The sequence below is a fragment of the Barbatula barbatula genome (genome assembly GCF_947034865.1).
Source record: "Barbatula barbatula genome assembly, chromosome: 24".
Lineage (NCBI taxonomy): Eukaryota > Metazoa > Chordata > Actinopteri > Cypriniformes > Nemacheilidae > Barbatula > Barbatula barbatula.
The window spans coordinates 5,303,005-5,322,946 of record NC_136787.1 but is presented as its reverse complement, the minus strand read 5'-3'; the positions used below and the strand labels follow the sequence as shown (position 1 = coordinate 5,322,946).

General features: G+C 37.7%; 1 protein-coding gene across 1 annotated transcript; it reads left to right on the top strand.

Moving 5' to 3' along the window:
• The first annotated feature begins 433 nt into the window (after positions 1-433).
• Positions 434-16,681, top strand: csgalnact1a (chondroitin sulfate N-acetylgalactosaminyltransferase 1a). Its single transcript, XM_079449488.1, has 7 exons — positions 434-1,813; positions 5,671-5,887; positions 7,936-8,037; positions 13,579-13,757; positions 14,307-14,395; positions 14,604-14,685; positions 15,834-16,681. The coding sequence occupies exons 1-7, from the start codon at positions 1,045-1,047 to the stop codon at positions 16,121-16,123; spliced, it is 1,728 nt and encodes a 575-aa protein (XP_079305614.1). The 5' UTR covers positions 434-1,044; the 3' UTR covers positions 16,124-16,681.
• The last annotated feature ends 3,261 nt before the right edge of the window (positions 16,682-19,942 follow it).

The window sequence follows — 19,942 nt, the reverse complement described above, 5'->3', positions numbered from 1 at the left end:
GACTTACAGTGAGCCTGTGTGAGTAGAAAGGCGCGTTCCCATGAGTCCGCTTTTAACACACATCTCTTATTTTCACACATCAGTGACAGCACTGTTCCCTTGCGCTGGAGCCTCCCCAGAATGCTTTGCCTGGCCATGCAGGTCTTGAATTTAGCCCTTTAGGTCACTTTAAAATAAACACGGCGTGTTTACGGACTCGATAGACTGACTTGAACCATGTCCCCTTTTCTCTACTCATCATTATGACGTATTTCACGTCATCTCGATTATGTATATTTAGTGTTTTAATGTCAAGCTATTAAATGTTACGATGTGCCGTACCTTCAAACACAATAGCTGATTAACATACAGGTGATCTTCTGATAACTTTATCTTTGACGTTCTGGTTTTGAAAACGCAATCAATCTAATCGTCTTTTCCCTGTTTTTTATAGATGTATGGTGAAGATCAGAGGCTGGAGAAGCATGCAAAAGAATCGGAATAGATTGGGAACAGAATGGCTAAACACTCAATAGCTGATAACACAAATGTGCTAATATGTGTCTTGTTGAAAAAATGAATAACAAATAAACTGCCTCCAACTGTTGGACCACGGCTATGCAGATCTAATGGCTAAACTTGATTCAATGAGTAGTAGGACATCTGGGATACTGTAGAATGGAGCATCCATTTCAGACATTCTCTCAAGGGTCTGTCACGCTACCTGCAATTATCGCCAGACTGAGATATGTGCGTGTTGCTGCTGAACTGGTCCGATGGTTCATTTGACTAGACGGAGAACTAATAGCTTCTCGAAGAGGAGGAAGTGGCCGTAACTTGACCCAGAAACAAGTATGTGAATGAGAAGCCAGGCTGCAGTTTGAAAAAAGGGCAATTTGGGAATAGACAGTAGCTCCGAACAGATGTTGCTTTGTACGACGCTGCTGGGCTATACGATACTTTAACCAACAGACTAGACGCAAACAGTTCTTTGATTTTACAGAGTTCAACTAAAGTGATCAGGCGTACAGATATCTCCTGGCTGATCTTTCGGTCTCCGTTTTAATGAGTCGCAAAGATGCCCCAACTCTTTTGAACTACGTCATCCTACCCACTTTGTTGTTGAGGTTGCCGGCTGTGATGCTGCGAAGGGGTCTGCTGGCCTGGCTCTCACGTGTGGGCATTTTGTTAGTGGTTGTGTGCTCCTGCCTTTCTCTCCTCTATGTCATCACCTGCACTCCCCACGTGGATGAACCCTTGGTGGGGCAACCCCTTCCAAGAGGTGGAGGATTGGGGATGGTGGGTGGTCCGAGCAGACCAGGTGGAGTAGGAGGTGCCCCCATTGGTCCTGTCGGACGAGAAGGGTTCCAGGCCCTACTACAAGAGCGAGAAGAACAACACCGGCAGCATATTGACAGCCTAAAGAAGCAAATCGCTCAACTCAAAGAAGCCCTCCAAGAACGTAGCGAACAGCTTAAGGGCATGCAGAACTCATTGGAGAAGACAGGCGGCAGGGTCGACGTGGTGGAAGACAACAGTCGCAGTGACCTGCAGGATTTCCTGCGTAGTCAGCTGAACCGGGCTGAGGCTCACACCGGTGTACGACTTCCGAGCGAGTACGCTGTGGTGCCCTTTGAGAGCTTTACCCTGCAGCGAGTCTACCAGCTCGAGATGGGGTTGACAAGACACCCAGAGGAGAAGGCCGTGCGAAAGGACCGCAGGGACGAGCTGGCGGAGGTGGTGGAAAGCGCGCTACATACTCTTAATGCACCAAGTGGTGCAGGAGACAAAGTAAAAGCGACCAAAGTCTATACACCGTCTGACTTTATCGAAGGTAAGAGAAGAATTGACACACTCAATGTTTTTTATCGAAAAATGTATTCCTATAAGTAGATTATGACTTTGCACCATTTTTTTTTAATTCTGGCTTATTTCAACACATGATTGGATAAAATACAGACAATTCCTAATGTTGGGTTTAAATTATCCCACAAAATGGCTAAATTTGACCCAACGATGGGTTAAAACAACCCAACACATGTTAATGTAAACCCAACGTTTGGGTTTGTGCATGTTTTGCCCAACCACTGGTTGAAACAACCCAAAATTTGATCGTGTGGACTTTTCAAAGAGTCCTTTTTAGTTTGAGTAGTAGCTCCAACTGAATCAATGCAGTATGTTTAGGGAAGTACTGCCTGTCCAAACAACGGACAAGGTTGGTCGGAGGTGTTGTGCAACCTGTTGGCAAGCGTTAAAATCTTTTGTAACTCCATTTGATGCCTAAAGGGTCGCTTAGCATATTCACCTTTTCAAAAGGCAGATTCATCTTCACGTTTAAATCGTTGCCTATGTATTAAAAAGAAAATATCTGGGCCATCAAATATAGTGTAGAGCTTGCAGTCATTCCTGTTTCGTGGAAAAACATAGTTTCAGAGCAATGTGAGTTTTTCTCACCACATCTAACATGCTCATGACCATGAGTGAAACAATAGACCATCCTGTAGCAGCATGCTAACGAGCTAAGGCCAGGATATCCTGTGATGATGGTCTTTGAGCTATGATGACTCGAGGAAATAAACACAGCTGTTTTACATTAAGAGCTGTGTCATCTCTTCCTCTAGAGAACAAGTGACGCATCTTGGTGGCTATAGACTTTACAGGAAATGTATTATTCATGTTGCTATGCATCTCGTAAAAAAGCTGTCTTCTCTGCACTTAAAATCCAGTTATGAGCAGTAAGGGTAATGGTGCAGTTTGCATAGATGCAGACTTTCAAAAGCGCATCCCGGTAGAAGAGATAAGCTAGCTGAACTGAAAACAGAAGGCCTAATTTACTCTCATTGTATTACATAACAAATTATTTAAAGCCATGCTCACCTGGCACTGTGTTTGCATGTTAAAGGAACACTTTGTAGTTTATCGACCCTTAAAATAATGTTTCTAAAAGTATTTCAGTGGCAGAACAACTCTTAACCAGACCAATTCTACTGCCCCTGCTTCCTGCGCAGGTTCATAGCAGTTCCACTCTCCATCAGTTCTGTGTTCGGGGCTGGTACACACAGCCCCGGTCATTCCCTGTCTGCGGAAGAGTGCCTCATGGTTTCCAAACAACGTTTCTGAATTCGCCTGTTCCATCAGCTGAGTAAAGAAAAATTAATGTCTATTTCACTGCCCAGGGGGAAGCTTATACAGCAAAATTATTTACAACACTGGTAACGCTTATCAACCACATTGAGGAACCGAGAGAAAAAGCTACATATTGTTGCTTTAAAGCAACATATTCCATTTAATTGAATCTCCATTGACTTTAAAAGGAAACTAATAGTTGTCTAGGACTTTTTACGAACACCTAAAGGTTTGTTTGTTTTCTGTTACATAGAGGTGCATAAAAGATGAACATAATCAATAGCTTCCAGACATAAAAGTTTAATAAAAATTTAAATTATTCAAGATTTACTCACCTTCAAATTGTTCCAAATCTGGATAATTGATAAGTGCATGTAGGAAGATATTCGGAAGAAGTTTAGAAATTTTCAGTTCTGGGACATCATTGACTATCATAGAATTACAATGGTAGTCAAAGGTCCCCTAGAACTGTTTGTTTTCCTAAATTCTATAAAATATATCATATTATGTTCAACAGAACAAAAAAATAAACATTAATTTATTCTCTACTAAAATACAATTTTTCCAAATATCTTTCTTTGTGCTCATCAGAACTAAGAAATGTATACGACTCGAGTGTGATTGTCATTTTTGGGGGAACTGTTCCAATAACTGCATGTCTGATCTGTCCAAGCAGTGTCTCAATATGCCCAGCCGTCTCACTAACACAGAGCAACACTAGATAATGAATAATGTTGTTCAGCCTTCTTAAAGATCTGATCTGGAAAAAACACAGGAAACTTACCCGTCAGTAGCAAGAATGTTTACAGAATATCTCTCCCACAAAATAATTTGTCCACCCCCATCTCTTGGAAGGTAGTTGTATCTCTCTCTCTCTCTTACATTCCTGGGCCTGTTATCTGTGTTGGATAACTGCATGTATTTCCCTTATACCCAGAACAATTTAGTTGTGCCGCCGTCTCATTTAGAGAAGGAGTGAATATGCGTCTTTATGCGTATAGGGCAAGTCTAAAATGAGCTAATGAAATTGATATTGATGTGCCTCTTATTTGTCTTAGTTTTTTTCTTGTTTTCAATGTGATGGACTCTATACAACATATTACATGGATAGATACACTATCAAAAAATTAAAAAGATATTTATGCACGTCATATAAAATACAAATTTGAGCATTGGTGTTAACTTCTTGATCTTCTTTATCTTCAGCCTAACATTTATTATTGTTCACAACATATATGATGTACAAGTAAACTCAGTACTAGCATTAGCACCGTTCACTGAGTGAAGGAACCCACAGTATGAGCTCTCCCAATAACATAAGCACAAGCAACACTCTACACAACGATGGTGACCCCGAAACTCAAAAATACAAACAGAATATCTTCTAAATCTCGAAAACAACGGAACAATAAACACTATCAAGTCTTTCATTTTATTGTAAATCACATAAAATAGCTCTTTTTCACAAAAATGACTATCCTAATGCTGTCGCATGCAACGCATGCTGGGAACTCTACATTCACTGCTCAGTTAAGTGAAATTAACTAAATTAAATAATGTAGTCCCACCACAAAATAAGTAAAGATCCTCTATACAAGTTTAAGTAGGTTCAACATGATAATATCATGGCGAATTCACTCAATACTTTGTGGATTTAGAATTCCAAATATATTTTCTGTAATTTTAACAAAAATGTTGGTTAAAAAAACAAGAACACAATCGTATTAAGTAGGTTTTCTCAATTAATTTCAGAAAATCTACTTCGATACAGAATCATTTCTACAGTGTAGATGGGTGCGAACATTTCGTGAGCTTGTTTTTCTCCATAAACGAAAGTCATTGTGCTTTTTTATAGCTCCATCAAAAGCAAAACACTGAAACGGATCTAGAACAATAGAACATTTGATGGCGTTCACATCTCTTTGATTTGATTCACTTTGTGAACGTTTCGCAGAAGCGTGAAAGTATTCGGTGAAATGCTCTCCATGCGTGACCACCTTCCAGATGTTTCATGGCCCAGTAGCTGTTAGCAGACATGTGAGCATTATCCCAGATGCCCTGCAGATGCCCCTGTTATCTCAAAATCTTAGGATTGAAGCTCAGGTGCCTTTAGGGAGATGTCAGTTGATGGTTGTGATGTTTTCTTATGTTGCATGCTTCAGATATAGACTTAATCGCTGATGTTTCCGTATCTTAATTCTGCATCTTAGCATAGCTCGAGGAGATGTGATTTGTGTTTTCTTAGGGGAAAAGTCTGAGACAGGAGATCTGAGAATCTTATTTTTCTCTTTGTTTAAGCTGATTCGTCAAACAGAGAAATAAATCAATTAAACATGACGTTTGCCAGTGTATGAACATCCCTGTTTTACTGTTAGATGATACTATCAGTGTTAACCCAAATATAGTTTAAAGACCAACAAGTTTAGATTCTATTTATGTTCCTATTAAAAAAATATGTTTTTAGTGTACTCATCCTTTTCAGTTTGTCCTTGAGCTTTAGTTTTCTTTTCTTTTTAAAAATTCTTTATTTTCTTCCCTCTTCTCAATCTTGTTTTATGGCTTCAGGGATCGCACGCACAGAGAAAGACAAGGGCACGCTGTATGAACTGACCTTCCGCGCTGAACAGAAGCAAGAGTTTCGTCGGCTGGTTCTGTTCCGGCCATTCGGCCCACTCATGAAAGTGAAGAGTGAGCTCGTGGAGACGTCAAACATGCCAATTAACATCGTGCTGCCTTTGTCCCAGAGAGCCGACAAATTCAGACAGTTTATGCACAACTTCAGGTAGCGGCTTCACCTTTTCATTCAATTCTTTATCACGCTGCGTACACTATTTTGCTTTTTGTTTTTCACCATCACAATGTACATCTTTCTGTATCTTTTCATCAAAACGGTACAAAAAAGGAATTTCTTACTAAGCATTTTTGTCTTGTTTTCGAGTATCTAAAGATTCTTAAATCAAGATATATTTACTTGACGAGGAAAGTGACCCAAGATATTTAATCTTGTTGTATTAAAGGAAATAAAAAAGTAAGTACGTTTTTGTTTAAAACAAGCAAGAAAACTATAGTCTCAATTTACAGATTGTTTTGCTTGTTTTAAACATAAACTTATTTAATTCTTATATTTTTTTAGATATGTTAACAAAACAAGAATACATTTTTCACAGTGTACAACTTCGTTTGTTTCAGAATGAATGACACAAACCCTGATTTTTATTAAAAGTGATGGTTTAGATTACGATATATCTAACATTTAAACATGAAATGTCAAAAAGTATTTAAGTATTATTAATATTATATATAACTTTTTTAAGCACTTAAAAGAACAATATGTATCCGTGCATATTTGAAAAGTAACTGCATGTCTAGGAATTTATTTATGTTTAGACACTTTCAAAATTTGGGTAGCAGACAAATATTGTATTCCATATAAACTGTATACAACATAAAATAAATAGAAAATATATTGATTCTGACTTCCTCAGGTTTGGGCTTACCTGCTTTTGACCTCTTAAAATCAGTTTTTAATGTTAAGTGCCTTCTTATTCTCTCTTTGACCTCTTAAAGTGTCATTCTTTCTTTCTTATTTCTAACCTTTAAATGAATGCCTTCAAGCAGTGTTTACACTTAATGATATTAGCCCTTGAGTGAATGTTTTGACCTCATCCATATTTCAGGACAGGAGACGGGAGACGAAAGCTAGGAAATTTTGGGATATGTTTAACTCTATACAAATTCGCAGTATTGGTTGAGCCAGCGTTTTATGCATTGCAAACAAATTGAATTGAATCTGCGGATTGTCCCTAGTGGATCAGAAATGAACTCTTCCTTTTTACGTTTGTGCTTTTGTCTCTCGGTCATGAAATGCAAGTATAAAGTGTTTAAGAACCATGGCCTAATGGTTTTCAAAAATCCTCTTTTCTGCCAGTATATTAAAAAACAGCTGTAAAAAAGATTTCATATTAAAATAATATACTGTGCCTTGTTTTACAGATTGTTGTTACCAAAAAAACACAGACAATTTGGCCCACATTGAACCTGCTTCTGTTATCTCTCCATATTAAAAAAACCATATGCCCCAAAATACCCTCCTTGTTTAATGGTCTTGTTGACAGGTCATGTCTGGGATGCGCTAAGCAGAATTCCCAATGTCTCTTTAAAATCAAAAAGTATTGGAGATAAAACACAAATCATCATTGGGCATACTGTCCGTGCTACATCTGAAACTTCACAGTAGATCTTCAGTCTCAGTGTGTTACGTTCACTTTGTGTCGTCTGAGGTGATGTTGGCTTGCAATAGTGTCATCGTCAGCGTACACTTCTCTCAAAGCTCAGATTCAGTAGTTCTGTTTAAAAACGTTGACGCCTCTTTGTAATGAAGCAAATGTATACGATATATATATATATATATATATATATATACAGTATATAATGTATTATGCAACATAGAATTTGGAACAGCCTTAATGTTTTTGAGAGTCCTTTCATGATCTAACTTATTGTGCAGGTCATTAGTTTTAAATCAGACTTTATACTGTTTGCTCTACCCATAATGCTTTGCGAGTTTTTCTGTGGTGATGCTAAATATATTATTCTTCATTCCCGGCTACTTATGATAAACTAATTGGCTTTAACGAGAAAGCAAATCTTTTGGGATAATACATTCATTATGCAATGCACTGACTGCATATTTGCCTCCCTGGTTTCCTTGTAGACAGTATTAAGTCGACAAAGATACTTCACAAATGTCCCTGTTGTGTTGGTGCAGCTGGATATGAGTGCTGACCTCAGTGTTTGTGTTTATGTGTCTGTTACTGTGTGTTTCCACAGGGAGGTGTGTGTGAAGCAGGACGGGCGCGTGCACCTTACCGTGGTTTACTTTGGAAAGGACCAGATAAATGAAGTCAAGGGGACTTTGGAGAACACATCGAGGTACAGCATCTTTGTGTGTGTGTCTGCAGAACGGAGCAGAAAGATCTAAGAGATGGGGTTGAGGTTAGCGCTGTGAAATTTACAACAGCAACAGGAACAGCAGAGAGGAACTAGAAAGGTGTCTTAACTTCCCTCCATTAATCTCCCCCCTGTTGCATTGTGGGTATTGTTTGAAATGGGCGGTCTTCAGATTCAAGATCAAGGGAGGCATGCAACTCATTAACAGGATCAGCCTCTGCTATCTGAATGTCTGTAAACACTTTGATGCATAAAGAATTCCTTTAATTTATAAACAAGCCGATGCTTGAAAGTTCATGAATATATTAAAATGCAGAACTGGTATTTTAATAAAAGATGAGGATATAGTGAGCAATAACTGGGATCCAAAGGGTCAGTACTCTGTTTTTAAACTTCTTCAATTTCTATCGAACTAAATTTGCATTTCATTTCATCATTTATTCACTGGTGTGTATGTAACACAACATACGTTGATAACCAAACAACATTGGCCCCATTGACTTTCATTGTATGGAAAAAATAACTGAGACATTTCTCAAAATATCTGTGTTCCACAAAAGAAAGCGTCACATCGTTTTTGAACCACGTGGGATGAAAAAATTATGACAGAATCATTATTTTTGGTTTAACTATCCCTTTTGCGAGAATAGCTGGATGTACTTTGTCCCACTTATTACAGCTTGCCACGCGAGGAAATATTGATACAAAACTGATACGGATAAACACAAAATATAGATTTTTTGTATTTTATTTAAAATTGTATCAGCTCATTTGTAGAAAGTGACTATACGTTACATTAGATTATATATTATGTTATATTATTAGCACTCAGGACCTAATCATATAAATACAAACTGGAGCTCAGAGAATCTCTATTATTGGACTCTGATGAGTCCGGTTACAGTTCTTTGACCTCCAGTCGGTGTGAAAGTAGCAGGTCAGTACGGACGGATGCAGCTCAGAGGTAGATGAAATCAACGGAGCAGTAGATTGCCTGGACTTCAGCCAGACTCATGCCGGAGAGCTCCCTGCATTGCAGTGGAAATATCAGATAGGCCTGTTTGTCAACTGGCAGGGATAAAATACAGCATCTGTGCCATGTTGAGCAGGAGAACAGCTTTTTGAGGGGATTTTTCGACAAAGAGAGAAGCAATCGTGGCTTTTCTACCGTTGCAGACGGGGAGGGTTGATAATCATGGCCGTTCTAGTTGCTTCCGTGGGAATTCATTCATTAGCTTCTCTGTTTTATAGAAATCAATGGAGCTTAGTTCCTTTCTGTACTTCATGCTTAGTGGATTCTCCACAGTTTCCGGTTTATTCATTCCTTCGGGAAGTCTAGAGGTAATTGTTTGTGATTCCCAGCAGTCTTGAAAGTTTGTGGATTTCATTAAGACGGTAGTAGATCTGTCTGACTGAAGTTCGAGTTGGAAACCCAGTTTTTGCGTTCAGACTGATGAATGTCACTTCAGATATCACTTTAGCCATCGTCATGGTTACGCAGGCCCTTTATCGCTCTTTCATGACTCACAAAACGGTGTGTGATGTGATTTGATGCAACAAAACTATAGCAATTCATAATCAAACCGCATGTTATTTGTCTACCAAAACATCATGCCTTCTGCAAAATATGTTTTATATAAACATTTCAATATAAATCAGTACATTGGGTCAGATGATAATGTTATGCCAGGACCCTCTTTTAGTCTTGCAAGTTCAGATAAAACATTATTTCCTGACGATAAATTGTTTGATTTATCCAACCATTCTTTTTGTTTGTTCGCTTTTTATCGATTGTCTTTTTTGTCTCTTCGTTGCCTTGTGCTCCGGGGCTGGGTCAGGAGTCGTTCCAGGCTAGCAGCAGCACACAGAGAGCACAGAGAACGTACAGTACGTTCAATACAACAGTGAGGGGGACGGATCGGGTCACTATGGGGGTCATGTCCCCCCCGTCCTTGATGGATCGCTCGCTTTGGTGTTTAGAAACTTCATATAGCTGGAGTTAACTTTAAGAATATCTGCCAGTCAATATGATTCACATGATTCAATTCTATACCTTTGATGTCTTCCCATGTCAGCAGACTTCCCATCATCCGGCACTTTCCTAAGTCTCATGACATTACATTAAATGATGCTACATACAGTACATGAAGCGCAGCCTTCTGTTGTTTTACTGTGTAACAAAGATCAGATGCCTGAGTCCTCAGTCCTAAAGTATGTTGATGTGGCACTGGATATGTGTTTGCAGGGTGAAGTGAATCGATCCACATGAATAATTTGTGCTCATTTTAGATGGGGATGAGTGTGGGTAACGCTGCATTAGCTCCAGGACAGCTGGTTGAATATTGATGCTCTGTACATACTCATAATAATATAACCACCATTACATTTCAGACAGAAACACAATGTGGTGTTTTATCACGTGTTTCTGTTCCATAAAGTGGTTCAGGAGGTTTATATTGCTTTAATTGTCATTGTTATGGAAGCTGTAAATTCGAGAGCTTGTTGGTTTTTGAAACCACTGCTCCAGGGTCAGTGAAGCTAGAGTAAATGGCATTGATGAATTGATAATACCGCTGCTGTCCTTTTTAAACAATGTACTTCCATATTTTGTTGTTTAGAGGATTTTTAAACTGGTGTTTTCCCAATGAAGGAGTTTCAGAGAGTCTATGTAAAAGTCTAGAATAAATAGCAATTTAAAAAACGAAATAATATGCCATCACAAATAAATAAATAATATAAATAAATAAGATTCAAATACAAAATGTCAAAAAAAAAAAGTGAAATAGTTAGTTGTAAATATATTAAATAGATTCCATTTAATTAAAGTAAATAATAAAAAAATGATTAATATAGAAAAAGTTACATTCATTTTAAATAAAACCATAAGGAAATATAATACATTTAGCAGTACATTACAATAATGAACTATTTTTAGTTTATAATATAACATTTTCACTGTATAAATCATGTGTAGATGCCTTTTTAAATTTTAGGATGGGGGTCCCACTCCCACGTGGTGATACCTGGGGGTCTGTGCCATGTCAAAGATTAAAAACCCAAATTGTGAGGACATTTTAGATGGTCGTAACTAAAAAGGCACCTTACTCAGTCTCATCACGTTTAGCTTTAAAGCTACTGTTAGTTCATTAGCCTGGAATGAAAACAATCGAAATCTAATACGGTAATAGCGTGTGTTTGAAATTGCACGTTGGCCCAAAGCTAAAGATAAGTGAAAAAATGCAATGACTCAACGGATGGAATGGAGATTATCCTAAACAAACCGTTATCACGAACATATTTGGAGGTCTTTTCACGGTGGAAAATGAACATGCGCAAGCCAGCGCACAGAAACGGTTCAAGTTTAATTCCAAATCAAATTGTTTGATCTTGTTTGCTTATTTGTTTTAAATTTGTTCAGACAAGCAACATATTTTACCTCTTGAGTTGATGAATTACTGGTGTAGAAGGTTCAATGTGAAACAACTTTTTTTGTGCAATGCTATTAATAAGAGAGAATGCTATTTTGTCTTGGTCAGACACCCTGGCTTATATTTTGCATACGATTTTATCGTATTTTGTAAGTGTGTGTGCTTCACAAACTCAATACAGGGAAACATGTTCTTGTTGTTGCTTCTATTGATGTGTACCATTTTATATGACTTTCTGTGTCCTTATTAAAAATTAAATAACACTGAAGTCAATATAAACTGAGGTAAATTAGGTTTCAGAGCAGTGAGCGTGAAATGCTTGTGACCTTTATCTTTTAAATGGGCTATAAACAACATTCCCTCTCAACCACCTGGAACACAAAGGCAACTTGATAGAAAAGAGCAAAAACACTCAGCAACCAGATAGAAGGCCGTACAATTGCACAATTTTCAAATCTAGATTCTTTTCAAACCTAGCAATTCTTTAAAAAAATGAATTGGCTCTTTCATAAAGAGGTGTGGTTAACACCTTGTTCCCAAATGATTCGTGATTCAGTAAGTTGCTCCCGTAATAGCAGGTATTATCTGCACATTTGTCTGTATGCTTTGGGCACTTCTACATCCTCTTGGCTCAAGCCCAGGACATGAGCTTTAGATCATCTATATATATGAGTCTCTCTTATTGTATTCACAGTCACACACCCTGCGGATGTCAGTCGTTCCCTCTATCCATGAGAATTGATGCGGGTCACGCTATGAAATCCGCACCTGCTATCAATCACAGCACATCCTCCTACCCTGTCATAAACAAGTCAATTTTTGTGCAAAAATCAGACGGCAAAACACAACACATCACCGCTGAGAAAGTGAAATCGTCATGAGATTTCCTTTGTGTGACATCTGTGCTATAACTTCATTATCACATGCATAACCCCAAAATACACCAGAGACAGATCTCTACAAAATTTGTTTTATTAAGAAACTAGTTTAAGGAAAAGGATACGTGTTAATATAAATCCGACTGCTTTATTCTTCAAGAAGAAAGTCATATTCACTTAAGATGCCTTGAGGGTGAGAAAAACATGGGGAAATTGTGATTCGTGTCTGAAGTATCACTTTAAGACACAGGGATGGGAACAACCGGGTACTATTCTATTCAATTTAACCGGCCTGAGATTGAAGGGCACATCTTATGTGTTTTTGGAGGAAGCACGTTTATTCCGCATGACAGATTCTTTTTTTTATGGTGAATTCATGCACATATTGTGATTTCGTGACAGTTCGGGCTTTGGGGAGGACCTTGGCCTCCTGTCTTCTCTTTATAGTGTTTATTGATAAAAAATGGACAATAAATAAATTGTAAAAGCAATGTCTGTCTCGTGGCCTTGAAGTTACTGCATGTCCCTCTGGGTTGCCAGATCTGCATACCAATACCATCCGAATGGCAAATAAACATTAGCACAACAACCCCTGCCTGAAAAACTAAACTCCAATTCAATATCAACACACATTTAGTTGAATTCATAACTAATAAATGAGGGGGTGTTTGAATTAGTACAATCTTATTTGTACGTTTTGGTAGGATTTGCTTTCGCACCGGTGATGTTAGGTTGATGTTAGGCCTTCTGTCTTCTCTTTGAGTGTTTGCTAGTAAAAATGGAGGATAAATAAATAAACAAAACTCCAATTCTATACCAACTCACAACACAGTTTTTAAGGGAAACTATTTTATGAACTATTTATTTAATTTGTATGAATTTGTACAATATGTTTTGTACATTTTAACCTGGGAGATCAGGTTGTCTGTTCCTACAATTTACATTTTCACAATCATTCTTATGCATTGCACACAATTTCTTCGGTTTTCATTCATAAGTGCTACAAAAACCAGAAGTCCATTAAATAAAAGTGACCTGCGGCAACACTTTAAAATTTTGGCAACCCTGATGTGCCTGGTACATTGTGCTGTGGCGCTCATTTCTCCTAAATGTTCACCGCTCTCCGACAAAAGACCAAAACATATGAATGATTCGTTTTTACTTTCCACCAGTGGTGACTAGTACATATTGTAATTTTCTAGTTTGTGTTTTTGCAGGGAGCTGAACTTCCGTAACTTCACGCTGATTCAGCTGAACGAGGAGTTTTCAAGAGGTCGAGGTCTGGACGTGGGAGCCCGAGCTTGGAAGGGAGGCAATGTCCTTCTCTTCTTCTGTGATGTGGACATTTTCTTCACAGCCGACTTCCTCAACACATGTCGTCTGAATGCCCAACCTGGTGAGTGAAACCAGTAGAACCTTCAGAGAACTTCGGCTAACGTTCTCTAAACGTTTCTTTCTTGCCGTAACGTTAGAACTTACTTTACCAACAATTGATGTCATTTCTTAACGTTCCAAAAACATTATTCTTACATCCTCATTGAAATTTTCAAGACAAAAAAAGAATAATAATAATGCTTTCATAACATTTGTTAGAAAAATGTTCCTACAACGCATTTTGTTAGTTGGGCTTATTCTGCAAACATAAACATGGAGAACACAAGTCATAAAAAGTATATGTACAGTATATGCATAACTAAAAGTTTTACTTTACTCGCTATTATGGGATTTTATTTCTTCCACAAAGTATATATAAAATAAAAGATCTTAAAATTTGACAAAAGTTTACCTAGAAAGCAGCACGAATGTTGCCTTAAAATACTAAAACGTGTACCTTAAGCTTTTAGAAAAGAAGTTTGGGAGAAATGTTGGTCGTTGTTTGTTTAAATGAAGAACTGTTATACACTGAACTGTTTTGTATCAAACTGCTTTTATTACTCTGTCATAGGAAAGAAAGTGTTTTATCCTGTTCTCTTCAGTCAATACAATCCAGCTGTAATCTACGGCAGCCACATTCCCCCTGTGGAACAGCAGCTGGTAATGAAAGTCATTTTCATAAAGAGATTAAAATGGTTCATCAAGTTTGATGTGATTAATTGCTGTATTGTGATGGAAACACAGTCATTACAAACACTTGCCATTGATATTCCGACCGTGTACAGATCGTGATAGAGTGAGCTGATAACACTTCAGACATTAGGTCGACATCTATTGTGTTTAACTCTTTTGTTTATTTTTCTTGCAGATTATCAAGAAAGACACTGGCTTTTGGAGGGACTTTGGCTTTGGGATGACCTGTCAATACAGATCAGACTTTATCAATATAGGTAAACTTTCTCTAAACATTTACACGCTTGATCAAATGAATGCACATTATGAAATCAATGCATTATTTTAGAGTGTAACTACATAATGTGTGTATAAAAATAAATAAACACTTCAAATGCATGTTGCCGCATGCAAAAAAATATTATGAATCATAAAAACACACACAGTTTCTACCTGTGGGAATCAGTTAGTTCCCACGACTTAATCTATTTCCTGTCTGGACATGTATAACAACAGTTGATACAACAACAAGGGCAGATCTTGATTCGACAGAAGTGTTTATAGTATATTATGCATTCCAGAAATACATGCAATGCAGACAGATATCAAAAAACCCTTATGCTGCATGCGGCGAGGAAAGTCAAAACATTATATTTTTACACACAGAAAAAGTACATAAGCCGTGTCATGCTATATAGATGCTGTACAATCCACAAGGAAACTGTTACAATGAAGTTCCAGAATAAACAGACAAATATACAGAAACTGCACACATATGATATATAAAGTATATATGTTTTAGACCACCTCTCATTATAAAAAGAAAACTATAAAGTTTTAGATTTTCTGTAGATTTTAAACTTGCCTGTAAAATTGTATTTAAAAGTATTTATTTAGTTTATAAGACCACCGCCCAAATGTACGGCTGTACCACAGCTGCCCGAAACTAACAGTATTGGCGTTTACCAAAATTATTCTTTATGAAAATAAAACACATTATTATTTTTTATTTAGATATACTTTTTATTCAATAGAAAACAAGTTTAATGGTAAAGATTACGCATGATTAACTTTTGAAAGAAGTTGAAAGTGCCGGCTCAAATTTTGGATTAAAAGGGTGAATAAAGAATATTAGTTTTGTATTATTTAACTAAAACATGAAAATAAAACTTTGAGTTTGAAAGATTCTTAAAATATTTGTGTTTTATGACATAATGAAATGATTTTGTTAAGCAGGTCTCTGTGAAGCTGTGAAACAAGCCGTTTAAATAAGACTTTAAATTCTTAATAACTATTATTTTAATTTTCCTGAGAAAGGCTGGAACACTATGCGGACCTGCTCCAGGCTTTATTCACCATTTGCCGTTCTGTGAAAATTTGTGTCACACCCGCTTTTGACCCTTTTGAATATCTCGTGTTCCTACAGGTGGTTTTGATGTGGACATTAAAGGCTGGGGCGGTGAGGACGTCCACCTGTACAGGAAATACCTCCACAGTAATCTACTGGTAGTGCGCGCACCATCGCGCGGCCTCTTCCATCTGTGGCACGAGAAGAGATGTGCCGATGAGTTGCCTCCAGACCAGTACAAGATGTGCATGCAGTCGAAAGCAATGAACGAGGCCTCGCATGGACAGCTCGGCATGCTGCTGTTCCGGCATGAGATCGAGGCGCACCTCCGAAGACAGAAACAGCAAAGCGGAGCCAAAAAACCTTGAAGCATGTTACCTCTCATGTTTTATTTGTAAAACACAAACTCACAGTTATGGGAAGAGTTCACCCAGAAAACCAACTTTTGCCATGGTAAACTCCCTATACTTCAGAGTAACTTTTTCACAAGCTGTACATTTCCTGGGCACGGTTTTCCGTGTTATGAACACATAGTTCTTGAAAGAATAAGAATTCTTTCATTATGAATTCACACTCGTGTCATTCAAAACCTGTATATGACTTATTGTTTAATTTTGGGGAATGTCTCTGTGGTTTTGTGTCCATACAATGGAAGTCAATGGGGACCACGATATTTCAAAATGTGTTTTGCAGAGGAAAGAAGGTCATACAGGTTTTTATAGGTGAAATGTACCTTTACATTTTTTATTTCCAAGCACAAAGCATCGGGTGAATTTAGAAAACTTGGTTTGTAAGTGCACAATTCATGCAGGCCAATATTTTGACACTTTTTTTGCCCTTTTAATCATTTTGGACTCCCCGTTCACTTTCATTCATTCAGAAATAGTGCAAATGCATCTTAAAATAAAAAAAGTCTTTAGTTTGTGATCCATGTGAGAACATAAGTGATGCAGGTTCGCTATAAGGATAAATAATGAGTAAATAATAATAGGATTTTCATTTTGGGCGAAATGTCCCTCATAGTTTTAGCATGACTGCACAAAGGCACACACGCATGCGAACCCAAATACTGCGATAATTCACAGGAACAGAGCAACAGACTAGACATTGCCTGTAGACAACATAGTCAAGCGTGGGCGTGCAGAAAATGACCTTCAAGTCTTCATAGTGTCTTTGAGTGTTTATTAAATGATCCGCAGTATTATCCAGATACAGCACATGATGTTATTCACTTGTGCTCTTCAAAGAGAAATCTCACAATGTCAGCAATGTTTTATGCTCCTAATCTATGATACATTACCGTTGGAAATGGAATGTAGGAGAGACTTGAGACGAGAGCGTTGTAACATTTAGTTTCAACAGTTTTATCTTAGTCATTTAAATTTACCTAAACATTGTTTTATTGTAATAATTTACACATGCTACCTCCCCTTTTCTTCTAAAAAATTTTAATAAAATATTTTTATTTACTACAGATTTAGCCAATAAAATTAGAAACAACAAATGCAAAAATCATAGGCAAGACCAGACTGTGTGTGTGTGTGTCACACTCATTATTGTATTGTTTACACATTTAGTTTTTTAAGTGTTACAAAACCCTGGTCTCGTCCTTTCTCAGGCTAAAATTGTGTTTTTTTCTAAAGTCCAATTATATCATGTTGGTGTGTCTTATGCTTTATACGTTTATACAGTAGCAGGTAAACATTTCCTTTACGTTTTTGGTCAAGTAACATTAAATGTGGGATTTATACATTTGGGGTGGAAAGTGCATTAGTCAAAGCGATATATATATATATATATATATATATATAAAATGGCTGATTTCTTATTGTCATGTAGCCTTATAGTTGGTTTATAGGCCTAAGTGTTTATTGATAGACCAGTGAGACATACTTAAAGGCATGAAGTGTGTATTTAGATGTGATCTAAACAGTTAATATGACGAATGGTTCGAAGAACTATTGATGATGTGGCGCCACCTAGTGGTTACATTTATTATTACAATCCTTTGTGGCCGTACGGTCTTCCAGGGACATTGAACTTAATTATAAAGTAATAATACAGTATTACTATAAAACAACACAATGTATAACTGGTTCATACATTTTTTAAACAGCCAATAACATATGTTTAATTTATTTTGTATAAACAGTTTGAATGACAAAGATACTTGTAATAGAGGTTATTTCGACTACACTTGTAAACACTCCTTTGTTCATAACATACACTCCAAATGGATCTTTTAAGGCGACCAAACACTTGAAATGCTTTCTGGTACAAGCCTGCTGTCAGATCATTCAAGCAAACACTGTTTTTCACCCTAGATCAATGTTATTGGGGTACACTTTAAGGTGTGACCTTTTTCACGCCCCAAACGTCAAGGATCTGTCTATTCATATTCCGATTAAATCATTTCAGGCAATTTAGCTTTGGTTTATTGTACATTTTAAGAATTTTGAGGATGAACAAAATAAAGTGAAACAAAAGTGTGACACTGGTGCTTGCAAGTCTGTTTATTTCCAGTGTTTAAATTGAAACTTGTTCTGTCCCTTATTCACCTGTAGATGGCAGTAATTCATCATCATTTTGTGAGGCCTCAAACGCTCATCGCATCACCAGATTCGCTCAATAAGAAGTTGTTACAATCCCCCTATTTCAGTTGAATAGCCCAATAACGTTAAAGATGTCATCTTTTTGTCTGAAAGGAAATCATTGAAATACTCTGTAATTGGTCTGTAAATAAATGAATGAAAGGAAAATCTGAATCAGTTCAACATAATGAGGTTAAGAAGTTTGGCCTCCAACCACTATTAAACAGTTGCCTATCAACAACAGGGACCCGTTTCAGAAAGCAGGGTAAGTGCAAACTCAGAGTAAGTTAACCCCAGAAAACGGGATACTCTGGGTTTTCAGTTTCAGAACGCGAGGTATATCAAACCCGTGACCGCGGGGTAAGTCAAGCCCGTTTCAGAAATCAAGGTATATTATACTTAGAGTGAGTAACCATAGTAACCTACTCTGTGAACCTAACCTGGTCGGGAGCAGGTTTTATTTCACTAACCCGAGGTTTGTTACAATCTCCGCCCCTTTTAGAAGCGCGAGTGGTGTTGAAATTGCCTTCGCCGTTTGTTTTTTCATTCGTTTTCCTTAATCGCGCACAAGTTCGTAACACAGACATTAAATGTCCGTTTATTCAGGAACCCGTAGAGAGAGTTACATTTACGTCGGGAGAGAATATATGGTGAAGCCACGTTTGGATGTTTTATCATATCCGGAGGATTCTTTATTTGAGCGGCACAGTTTTTCTTTACAGTCCATTAAATATATTCATAATCTGCTTCATCCTTACATCACAAACCTCACTCGTCGTGGCTGCGCTCTTACATCTGAGCAGATTCTCTGTATGGCTTTACGTTTCTTTACTAATGGAAGCTTTCTTTATAACACCGGGGATGCAGAACGCGTTAGCAAGGAAACTGTATGCAGAGTAAGAAAAGTGTGCATCGCTCTCAAGCACTTTATATACATGTGTGTTAAGTTTCCTGTGAGAACCATCAAAGAGGAGTTTCATAAGATTGCAGGTGAATGGTGAACGTCTTTCTGAATAAGCTGATCAAATAAATGTGCTCTTGCTGCCAACTCTAATAATTCAAATACCCTTTAGGATTTCCCAATGTGGTTAGGTGCACATTCAAAAGGTCCCACTCGCCCCGTTCTGTTCTGGCTTCGAACTGCCGTCGGTCAGAACGAGGGACCGGCGCTCTAACCACGAGCCTAACGACCGCAGTCCTTAATGCACCTGTCGCTAGAGCATCTCTAGCTGGCCTCCATTAGACATAGCTGGAGCAGGGGCAAGCATGGCCAGTTTTTTGTCTTCTACAGCCACAGTGCTCGGTTCTCATATACTCAAAACTTTCAAGGCCAGTTTATTAAATATATCAAACATTTCCCAGTCAGGCATCCTACTACCAAGAGCATTTAAACTCATCGGACTGAATGATGTTTTTATATTTTATTCTCAGCTGCTGCCATGTTCTTTTTATTGCAGAAGGATTGCACCTACATGACAAAAAATCGTAGGTATATATGTTTATATATACATATATATATATATAGTGCCTCCAATTCGACTGGCGAGAAATAAACGGAGCGCTTTTTGTCACGTGGCGTTGCCATGGTGAATCGTG

What these genes read in the sequence shown, in the direction of transcription:
- csgalnact1a (XM_079449488.1), top strand. Translation starts at nt 1,045, where the DNA reads ATGAGTCGCAAAGATGCCCCAACTCTTTTGAACTACGTCATCCTACCC. An exon ending in ACCGTCTGACTTTATCGAAG is followed by an intron (nt 1,814 to 5,670) that starts GTAAGAGAAGAA and finishes TTATGGCTTCAG; the next exon opens with GGATCGCACGCACAGAGAAA. An exon ending in ACTTTGGAGAACACATCGAG is followed by an intron (nt 8,038 to 13,578) that starts GTACAGCATCTT and finishes GTGTTTTTGCAG; the next exon opens with GGAGCTGAACTTCCGTAACT.